Genomic DNA, 11492 nt, shown 5'->3' with positions numbered 1-11492 from the left:
ACCTGAACATAAGGAAACGGTTTCTCCTATGCGGATGGCTGAACGTGGGCCACATCTCCCTGACAGGCTGGGGAGTCTCTATCCTTGCAGATATTCAAAACCCCAAGTGCCCTGCTGTAGTGGACCCTGCTTGAGCAAAGGAGGTGGACCAGGCAATCTCCAGAGATGCCTTCCAACCTCAACTATTCTGTGAAGGGAATACACAAATATACAAATGATAAAGCCTCTATATGAATAGAAAATCTTTTAAAATTAAATACTGACTTAACTCAGTCACTCAAGTGACAATTTTTCACCAGGCTTGAAGAAAAGCAGTTGACTGACTTGCGAAATTGCTTTTAAAGAATGATTTATTCATTCTTTGCAGCCTTCCTTCTTTCACATCCATTGTGGAATCCTTTAGTGCCATCAGGACCTTTAGGTAGCCGCAGCACCCCTACAGGCAGACCGTCTGCATTTTGTATTTTCCGAGCTAACATGGGGCTACTGGTGGGGCTCTTCTCTTGTGTTACAGTTTGAGCTTTTCTTCTCTGTACCCAGGGGCTACCGGAAGGAGTGATACTGCTATCCGAGGAATAATCCATACATTTCCTTGAAATTTCAGGACTAGTGCTTGGGTTAAGCTTTCTGTCTTCAGCCAGTGGAGACTTCTTGGTTACTTTTCTTAGTGAAGATGGACTGTTCCAAGGACTTGATCTGGGTGACACGTTAGGACTCAAATGGTTGTTTGAGGGAATGACAGGGCTCAAATTACTTGTGGTACTTTTGCGTCCTGACGATGGTGATGTAGGATTACTCTCTGGGTCAGAAGAGCTATTTGCTGAAGATTCATCACCAACGAACTGAAGTTCCTCAACTCTCTTATTAAGGGATCTAGCCTTCTTAAGACTCTTGCTGGTATCTTCATCACGGTTCTTGTCTTTGGGAACTTTTTTCTTTGGAGGTTTCATGCCTATTAGGACAACTTTCATGCCAGTCTCATTCTTTTCAGCACACATGAAGTCATGAGCACGTACGGCAGCATCTACTTCTTCAAATTCTATGATTGCACATTCCTGAGTTCCCAGTTGGGTGTACCGATTGCTGACCCTTCTGATATCAGGTGGTAGATCCCTGCCAGGCTTGAGAATACGAACTGATGAAATTACACCAAAAGTTACAAAGGCTTTGAGGAGGTGCTCCATTATCCTTTCTTGCATGCATCCATTTTCTTCTTGTTTCTTGAAAGCCTGCAGCTCAGCTATCATGTGGATATCATACACCAGTAACATCCTGGTAGGAAGGTTTTCACTTGGAAACACTGGAACTGGAGTATTTCTTCTAACCTTTTTTTTATCGTCATTGAGCTCAAGAGTGTCCGAGTACTTCAGTGCATAGGCTGTGGTTCTCCAGTCACGGGTAAGGTGTTTCACCTTGAAGACAGACACAGGTTAAGCAGCAGAACTGATCAAACCCACTCAAACTAATTACAGAAAGTTTAAGGCAGATGCAGGGTCCAGTCTACAAACCGAAACCTGGATTTCAGTTTCACGTAGCAGACCCGAGTGAGCTATAATGGGCACCAGTGAGCTCCTGTAAAGCTCATGTCCTGTTGAATCTACTGAAAATAGGAACTGATAGTAAATCTCAAACTGAAAATCATTACTTTAGCTTAAAGCCTGCTCAAGTGATTTTTGGTCGTTCCACATTTAGGTTTGAACCGTGACCAAAATGCGTGTTCTGTGGGTTTTGTTAAATTTGCCAAACAGGTAGTTTTGTCAAGTTTAGGACTTCATTTTATTTGAACTGATTTTCCCTCCCTCAAAAACCTCAGCTAAAAAAAAAAACCCCAAACTTCTCCATTTCCAAGGAGTGTCAAGAGTTCATCTGTTACCAGTATAATCTGTTCGAAGTGGTCTGAAGAATCTAGGAGTACCTTAACTTCTAGACTGAATAGCTCTGCAAAACGTCAGATTTAGAATCTTGACAAAGTGTTTCTACTATAATTTTAGAAGTCAGTTACATACACATATTTACATAGGAGTTCTTAATGTAAAAAAAAAAAAAAAAAAATCATAGAATGGTTTGGGTTGGAAGGAACCTTCAAGATCATCTAGTTCCAACTCCCCTGCCATGGGCAGGGACACTTTTCCCTAGATCAGGTTGCTCAAAGCCCCATCCAGCCTGGCCTTGAACACTTCCAGGGATGGGGCATCCACAGCTTCTCTGGGCAACCTGTTCCAGTGTCTCACCACCCTCAGAGGGAAGAATTTCTTCCTTATATCTAATCTAAATCTGCCCTCTTTCAGTTTAAAGCCATTGCCCCTTGTCCTGTGACTATGTGCCCTTGTAAAAAGTCCCTCTCCAGCTTTCCTGTAGGCCCCCTTGAGGTACTGAAAGCTGCAAGAAGGTCTCCCTGGAGCTTTCTCTTCTCCAGGCTGAACAGCCCCAAATCTCTCAGCCTGTCTTCACAGGAGAGGTGCTCCAGCCCTCGGATCTTCTTCATGGCCCTCCTCTGGACCCGCAGATATAAAATCCACCTTACTTTAAATGACTTCAGTTACCAGATACTTTCTACTACTCTTAATTTTTGGATCTCTATACATTTGCAAAGGTTGGATTCATCATCCCTTCTCAGAGACAAGAGATAACTTACCAGGATTACTTAGCTACTCATAAGCAGCTGATCTAGAAATTAATTTTATCCAGTGTCCCATTTACTATGCCCCACTGTCTCCCAGAATGATAATTTAAAAGCATAGTTGCTTAAAAGCCTATGATTTCCCTAGCCAATCATGAATAAGTTCCGCAGATGGAATTCTGAGAGGCAGATAAAGAAGACAACTGTAAAACCGCCTCTATAAAATAAGTTCTTTTCATCTCATGTCTCCTAATGTTTTTAGATTCATCAAACTTAGACAAGGCACTTCAACTCTTAAATAAAAGTTAGCTTACCTTCTTAAAAGAAGTGAGGAGTTTAACACTGACATAGCCCATCTTATTTCTTCTCACGTGCTTTAGAAGGAAGGCATCTTTCTCAAGGTTCTCATCTGAGAAGTAATATTCAATCTGTGCAATTAACTTCTGGATCAGGTCATTTTCTGGTGGCTTCCAGTTCTGGTCAGAGTCATCATCATTTTCCCCACCACTGGAAAACAATGAAATCATTTTATTAACAGATCTTCATCTTATATTCGTGGATTCAAATAGCCTTTCAAAATGAAAAGGCCTAACTGTAATGCTGATCCCAACTTACTTTATATGTAGGCACTGAACAGGTACTACCCTATCCATCTGCAGCAGGAGGCCAGCTCAGAGGATGAAGCTTTCCAGTCAGCATAAGGAGCCAAGCTCCTGAGCTTATTCCAAACGCTGATCTCAGTGTAGAGCAATGAGACCCACACACCAGCATCTTGAAAACATCCTGCCAACTCAAATCCCACACCAAAACCTGAAATGCAGGTGCACAGGCACTCAGTGCTATACAAAGTTCCTTCAGTGATAGTGTTTTACTTTTCAGTATGAAGCTATTAAACATAGGCTTGATGTTTATGTGCTTCATGAGTAGTGTCACATATGAATGAATATTCCAACTTGATGAAATCATGTTCTCTCAAGCCTCATCACTGCATGAACACAGGAGCCAGTATCCAGGGAGTAAAAAAGACTGACAGGACTATTGCATTTCTCACGGTCACTTCCAGAGTGACAGAGTAATTTAACTAGCAGTTTACCAAGGGGTTTAAACTGTATGTGCATTTCAGATTATGGACTTTGGTGCAGTAGCAGCTCATGTACCTCAGGAACAGGTGTATATTCACACATATGCAGGTTGCTGAGAAGTCATTCTCATTTCCTCTCTGCCCTTCCCATCATGTTGTCTAGATATCTGTGTAAAATGGAGCACTACTGAGCATCCTATCACAAAAAGATATTGCAGCCATGGCTTTGAGATAAATTTCTTGCCACACACAGTTACAGCAGCATGCTTGTTGCTGAAATACAAATGACCATTTAATTTGTTTTCTAGCATTGAGGCAAATAGTTCATCCACAGACTACAGCCATAGATGTTGCTACAAGAACTATAATGCACAAGTCTATCTTAAGCCAGAGTAGGTCTTTTTTTAAAGCTGTTAGCAGTCTAGTTTTGCTGTGGGACCATCATGGAAGTTTCTGTTAAAAAAAAAGATAAAAAAATCAATCCACTAAGCTTCCTAGACCCTCTAAATCATGTATTAGTTTGGTCTCCCACATACCTCAGCAACAAAAAAGGATTACACATTTTCCCAAAATTGTCTTAAATGGCTTTTGCAGAGCTCGTGAACTCATTAAACAAGGGAGCAGGCATCACACACGGGGGCAATCAGGCATAGAGGATGCAGGCTACTGAATCATCTTGCCTTGTGGCAGTTTTGTTCCAGAGATAAACTGGAGACTGATCTTCAGGCTGACTGGCATGCCGCCCACGCCTGAGCGCAGGCAGCTGCCTGCGGTACAGCTGAAGATACTGTTCAGGGCAGTGGGCTCTGCAAAGGGAACGTGCTCCCCAGTGTGGCGAGTTACAGCAGTTCTCTGGGACCTGGCTTTTGAAGCTAAAGATTTATGTACTCGTTATGGTACTCCTGATGATAGGGCAATGCATCAGATATACATGGATACTCAAACAATCCTAGAAGTCTCTTTGTTAAAATCTCCCCAGACACTTAATGGGGTACAGTTCAAAGGAATAACGGTAGTGAGACAGTGAGAAAAAAGAATTTAAGTTACTTGATAATGCCAGAAGTGGAGGATAATAGGTGATTAAGACAGTAAAAAACATCTGATGGCCAGCTGTGGGTACTAGTTTCAGAAGGAAGGAAAAACAAGGTTAAGTGTTTTATTTTTCATTCGTGATAGTCCCTTACCTCACTACTTCTCATTTTTCATTCACTGCCGATTCAGAACTAGTGTGGGCACAAGAAACTTAAAGCATTTCAGTGTTTTTACATATTCACACTCTGCTAAGAAAAGCTTACCTTCAGTTTAGCGTGGAGCTTACAAGTTTATATTAGAGGATTTATTAGTACAGACATTTGCAGATATTTGGAAGGTTCAGATAGAAAGAAAACGGAGCATCATGCTTGGGAAAAAAAAGTGAACTGCATGTTTGCAAAGATCAGTACCATCCTTACAGCGTTAACACACTGAATCAGAGTGAAATAGGTCTCATTTCACTTCTAAATTAAATACTGGTCGCAATCTGAACTATACATTTCGATATTTGGCAGATGGTTCAGCTTTTAAAAAATTCTTTATGGCTCTTACAACAGGCTTTATTAAGTACTGTATGGAAATTCCACCTACAGCAAATGCAGAAATTTGTAATTAGCTCCATATTAATTCATAGTAATGATCCAACTAGTAGTACCTCCAGGGTATCAACTGCTACGAAGGTAGTTGATACATCAATGTCAGTCGTTATTCACAACTTTCATTTACTTCTTTCTTTCCTCAGAGCTTTGTGATGGATATGCTTGTCAAAACAGTTAGGACAGACTGAAAAACAACCTTTTAACATGGTGACTTATCTGGCAATTAGTCACACAAGAAACTAAACACATATCTGCATAGATTCTGGGTTTTAAATATCAAAACTCACCAACAATGTATTAATTTGTCTGGATAGAGTCTAACCTTTTGACAAGTTTTTGCTGAGTGTTGAATACGGTCTTGTGTTAATAAGCACTATAATTTACAGCATCAAGTTGATGTTCCAATAGTACAAACACTCAAAGGCAGTTCAAGTCTGTTAACAAAAACTAGTGGACACAATACTGGGTGCCTACTAATGGGACGTGTGGCTGCAGCAATCATTAAATTTCAATTTCTATTGTGAACAACATCATAAAAACATTCACCTTTCAAGCTCAGATTCTTCCTGTGTCTGTCTACATCCAAAATAAGTCCTTAAGCTGAGCTAGAATAGCTTTACTTTATGCATAAGAGAACCATTTGTTTGTTATAAACAGTCTGAAGGTTTTTCTGAAGCACCTGGCAGCTAAATGGCTGAGGACTGAATGTCACAAATACTCAGAGATCTCCCAAAGAACTGTGGTGTCTTGACCATGAGGAAATGGTTTTAATTTCTAAAGTTATAAAGCCTAGTAATTGAGGGGGAAAAAAAAATCCAAAATCAAAATTGTCTGCTAGCTTAGGTGGAGAGTGAATCGGCTCATTCTCAGCAGTTTTAAACCATGACTGACAATTTTCCACATTTTTGGGTAAATAGTTTCCTATAGATGTTGCATTCCCAAAAGCAAATCCTTAGCTAAGGTTACATGTAAATGGCAGAAGCATGTGTGAACTCCACTCACCTACTTTTGATGTAGAGCCTTTACAGTTCTCTCCATGGCAATACCCCTGGCCCTTCCTGGATCAGGAAGAGGCCATTTACAAAAAGGCAACCTCCACAAGAACTGAATACACACCAGCACTGTCAGCAAACATTTCTGAAGATAGCACCTACTGTAGAGGATTAAATAAGCAGCATTTAAGAGTTAGCTATTATGTGTTACAAAGCTTGAAAAAATAACCATCCTTTTTTCTAGTCTAGGCCAGGGCTAGAAGCTCTTACACAAGTAACACGGTCAAAGAAAGCAAATGTAAAAAATATTCAGAATTTAAGAAATCAGTAATTGGAATGCAACAGTGTAGACTGCTGTACACATTTGATTGATAAACATACAACAGTCACATATCATTGTGGAAAGACTAAGTAGACTCAGTTTAAACATTTTACATGCTCACCTCCTGTTTCTGTAGTGATTAGTTAACTCTGGCCGCTGCAGAAAATTCCCCCTCCCCAACTACCTCTCTGTAATTTAAAACAATGCATTGCAGTTCATTCTGAGACAATGCTACGATTCAAAGTTAGAGAATCTTTTAGAAACAATTGATCTTTGAACACAATACTGAATTTCATGCTACCATACCTAAATCTTTATGTGACTTAAATTATTATTGCATCTACAGCTTTAGTACAAAACATAAGATGAACTGCAACTGGTGATCTTTGTCTCTCTGCAGTTTTCTGGCACAAAAGTCCTGGATGTTCCCTTTACAAGTAAGAGATTCTGGCAGGCATCAATAATAATTTCTGCAACTTATCATTAAATACAGACAACACTATTGGCATTATCAAAAAGTAAAGCATAGAATAAAGGGTCAGTTACGTCTGCATTTAAACTGGTCTTGATGTCGTGTCTGGTCAACTTGTTTCCAAAGCCATAGAACAGGCTTGTCCATGTCTTAATTCTGCTAAGGAAAATCTCTACGGTTCTATGCAATACAAGACAAGCAGAAAACAAAACAAACCAAACAACCAAAACCCCACAACAACCAACCCCAAACCCCTTTCTGTAACAGGCAGTGAAAGGAAATGTCGGGGCACACCGGCCCAGCGCTTCGCGCCGTAGGGAGGGGCCACGGCCCGCTCCCCATCTACGGCGGTGCTCGCCGCGCCGGGCAGCCGCGGGCAGCCTGGCCCCGGCCCGAAGGTCCCTCGGGAGGAACCACGCAGCCCGGGCGGAGTCACGGCCGCCGAGAGCAGCCCCCTGCCCGGCGGGGGCCCCGCGGCTGCCGAGTGTCCCGATGGAGGGTTTCCCGGGACGCCCACCCCTCCCCGCCGGCGTTGCATCAGCCGCGGCCGCACCGTTACGTGGGTGTCCGCGGCGGCCCCACTGCTCGCCCCGCGCAGCCAGGCCCGCCGGGAGCGGTGGGCGCCGGCGCCTCGGCGGGCTCACCTGGAGCGCGCGCACCGCCCCGAATCCTCTTCGCTGCAGCTGCCACCGCCCCGCGCCGCCGGGTACGGCGCGCCGCCGCCCTCTTCCTCCTCCTCCTCCTCTTCGGCCGCCTCGACGGCCACTCGGATCTGCACGGGGCCGCTCCCCGCCGTCAGCTCCGGGCCGGCGGCCCCAGCCCCGGGCTCCGCCGCCTCGGGGCCGCCAGGGGCGGCCGGCTGCCGCTGGGCCATGGCGCCGGCCGGGCTCAGCCCGCCGCCGCCGCAACAGCACCGACACCCCCGGCTGCGGCGACAGCCGCCCGCCTCGCCTCTCCTCGCCTTCCCTCCTGTCCCCTCGTCCCCTCTCCTCCGCTTCCCTCCCGCGGCGCCGGGGCGGCGCTCCCAGCTCCGCTCCCGCGGGCGGGTCCCGGCCCGACGGCGGGAGGGACGGACAGTCTGTCCCTCCTCCAGCCACGCTGCCCCCCGCGGGGGCCCGCCGGGGCGGCTGCAGGCCCCCGGGCCCGCCCGCCGGTTACACATTCTTTCTCGTCGACGGCCGCATCGGGACCGCCGTGTTTCAACAGGAAACCACCGGCACCTCGCCGAAGAGCGGCTTCCCATCCCGCGCAGCCCCGGGGCTGCGCTGCTGCTTCCTAACGGGAGCGTTGCGTTTTAAGGCATTCAAAAAGGTTACGTACGCTGGGTAAGCGTGGTGTTAAATGCCGACGGTGAGATTTGGAAATAAGAAAACCAAGTAAACGAGGCCATGACTAGATACATGTTATTTTTTGTTGAGCACTTCTCTGTTATTCTGCGTGGTACTTGAACAGAATAAAAACATTCCCCCATAAGAACTTAAAATATAGAAGCCCCTTTTCTGAAACAGTTAAAGGCTATTGCACTATATTTCAGTGGACTGTTTCAGCCATTGAAGTGAAATTAACATTTATGTTTTCAGGATTAGAATCGAAAGCATTGCAATTTACTGTGGAAATAGTCATTCTTCAGTCAGGGAAGACGGTTCTTTATACTAGCTGAACACAAACTGCTAAACGCAAGTTGGATCTTTAAGTCACCACCTCATTTGCAGAATCCTTGTTTTTGTCTGTACAACTCATCTCCACTGCATTGCTCCAATGTTTTCTTCTTAAAAATTTAGACCGGCAAAAGGCGAGGCAGCACTCAGGGGCCAGTTCTGCTCCTCACTGTGACAAACAGTCCTCGTGAGCCAGATCTGCTGGCACGAGCACATAACGGCACGGCTGCTCTGCCTCCGTGGGTTTGGCTCATTTTTTTAACGTGCCTCAAGCAATGAAATATTTTGTTTATGAAATACACTTACATGCATCAGTAAGCGAATCTCTAGTTCTCTGCTAAGGGAACAGCATTTTGTAATAAGTCTTGGGTAGGGCATCACTTTGCTATTGATTTCAGTGGGAGCAGAAATACAAACACAAAATACACATTCTAGGAGAGAGTACGTACGGATTGTGGGTCTGATTTTGTATTCCAGCTCATCAGAGTTGTTTGCCTCCCTGGGCAGCAACAAGGCCAGGAACAGTATGAGCAAAGAACTACTTTGTGCTACAGCTAACCTAAATAATGTTTGAGAGAGACATTTCAGTTTATCTGATAACTTCTCCTGTCAAGTTTGAGTGAACTTGATTGTCTATGTTTAGCCTGCATCCGGGACTAAACAATAGTCAGCTGTTCTATGAACCCTCTCCACTCGAGAGGAAAAATTGGGAAAGGGAAAGAAGACCTGTGGGTTGAGATAAGACCTACCTAAAAATCGATTTATAATAATAATAATATAACTATTAATAAATAATTAAAATAAATTAATAAATAATTAAAATAATATATAGTAATAAATAATTAAAAATAAATAAAATAATTTAGAAATTGATTAATAATAATTTAACTTCAGACAAGTGACGTATGATGCAATTGCTCACCATCCCTTGCCTAATGTCCAGCCTGTTCCCAGCTAGCAATCCCAGAGCAGAAAAATCCCCAAATCACAATCCCAGAAGAGAGAGATAGGCCTCGGGAGCAGAATGATAGGTGAGACCCTCCAGGGGCAGCAACCACTGAGAAAGAGAGACCATCCCCAACAAAATTTCCAATTTATAGTGAGAATGATGTTACATGGTATAGAATACCCATTTGCCAATTTAGGCGTTAGTCACCCTGGCCACAATCCCCCCAGATTCTTGGGCATCTGGGTCGCTAGCAAGAACAAGGTGAAAAGTCCTGGATCATACGGATACCTGCATACCACTGCTGGCCACAAACTAAAACAAAGGGTCTTATCAATTTTGTTCTCACCAAATCAGGTGCTGCAGTCATCTTAAAAATGCACTTTACTTTAGAAATGTAGCCCCTCTGAACAGAAAACTGATTCTATGATTCTATCCCAGCGAAACCAGGACATTGATTTTATAGGGAAGGACAGTAGATCTGTTTTTCTGCTTTACGAGCGGTCACTGCACAGAACTGGCCTTTGGCCTTGTCAATGTTTAGCTCATTTCTTTGAAGAGCCCTACTATCATTATCATCATGTTAATAACGTTGAAAGAATTAGCACGGATGAAGATTGATGTCATTTCAAACACTGTGTTCATTAGATCTCCATTTAAATTACCAGGCTAATGTTTTGTTTGTTTAATATAGCAATGTTCGATAATGCTTAACTACCAGCAGAGATTAAGAAGCATTTGTAACCATGGGAGAATTTAAAACTAAATGAATAATGTAGACACGTCCCTTAGAGGGGAGCCCATATCTCAGCTGAACTTCTGATACTCTGTTAGGATTATAATCCCGTGAACCTCAACTGTGCAAAACTTTCACAGATTTCTTGTTGCACATTCATTGTTGGGACAGTATTGTCTACGTATCATAAAAAAAAAAAAAAACTCCATATTTTATATTTCTCAAAAAATAAGCCATAATTGCATTGTTTTTCTGTCAGTCTTTCAGCAGACAGTAACTAAAACGACAATACGCAAAGCTAAAGCCGGGACATGGATGGAGCAATGGACAGCCCTCGCAGACACAGCCCGCCACGCCGCTGCTTTTCCAGTCACCGACGTCTGTGTCTAAAAGCGCCCGCCTCACGAGGGCGCGCTGCTGGGCTCCGGGAGCTCCCGCGCCCGGCGGGAGGGCTGGCACGGGGCTGAGGCGCCCGGCAGGCGGCTCTCAGAGCACCACGTCTGTGCCCACGCTCTCCCGGCCACATTTTCGCATTTTGTGACAGGAATGTGCCTGCCAGGCAGCTTCCTGAAGCAGAACGGGAACCTGGAAGGTACGTCCCGCTCTTTGCCTTTTCACGGGCGTTAATACATAGTCACTTGCACGTAGAGTTCAGAAGACAGACAATCGTATTAGCGGCTTTTTACTACTGGGGGAGGGACGGGCGGGCGGACCGCCGCGCACTTGCCCTCCCGCGCCTCCCCGAACCGACCCGGCCCAGCCCCCTACCTGAGGCCGCCTCATCGGGCAGCAGGTGCCGAGCGTCGCTGGCGGAGCAGGCAGCGGGGAACAGCAGACCGGCCGTGCGGCTCGCCATCGCCTTACGGCTTCCCGCCACTCGCACCGCCTCAGGCGGCAGGCGGGGCACCCGCGAGGCTTGCCGGGAGCGGGCCGGAAGCCGCGGTCGCCTCGGTAACAGCGGAGCGATTTCCGACAGGGGCGGCGGCTGGTGCGGAGGTGTGAGGCGGTGCGAGGCGCTGCGGCAGCCGCTGTAC

General features: G+C 45.0%; 1 protein-coding gene across 1 annotated transcript; it reads right to left on the bottom strand.

The window, feature by feature from the left end:
• Window positions 1-341: 341 nt before the first annotated feature.
• Window positions 342-7992, bottom strand: LARP6 (La ribonucleoprotein 6, translational regulator). Its single transcript, XM_086620491.1, has 3 exons — window positions 7763-7992; window positions 2935-3127; window positions 342-1412 (listed from the first exon to the last, which is right to left on the bottom strand). Exons 1-3 carry the CDS (start codon window positions 7990-7992, stop codon window positions 351-353), a joined length of 1485 nt encoding a protein of 494 aa, XP_086476617.1. The 3' UTR covers window positions 342-350.
• Between the last annotated feature and the right edge of the window lie 3500 nt (window positions 7993-11492).

Source organism: Tauraco erythrolophus, chromosome 14 (assembly GCF_009769465.1).
Source record: "Tauraco erythrolophus isolate bTauEry1 chromosome 14, bTauEry1.pri, whole genome shotgun sequence".
NCBI classification, from domain to species: Eukaryota; Metazoa; Chordata; class Aves; order Musophagiformes; family Musophagidae; genus Tauraco; species Tauraco erythrolophus.
The sequence above is the reverse complement of the archived record's forward strand: the minus strand, read 5'-3'. Positions and strand labels throughout refer to the sequence as shown.

What these genes read in the sequence shown, in the direction of transcription:
- LARP6 (XM_086620491.1), bottom strand. Translation starts at nt 7,992, where the DNA reads ATGGCCCAGCGGCAGCCGGCCGCCCCTGGCGGCCCCGAGGCGGCGGAG. An exon ending in GGGCGGTGCGCGCGCTCCAG is followed by an intron (nt 3,128 to 7,762) that starts GTGAGCCCGCCG and finishes ATTGTTTTCCAG; the next exon opens with TGGTGGGGAAAATGATGATG. An exon ending in TCCTCACTTCTTTTAAGAAG is followed by an intron (nt 1,413 to 2,934) that starts GTAAGCTAACTT and finishes TCTGTCTTCAAG; the next exon opens with GTGAAACACCTTACCCGTGA.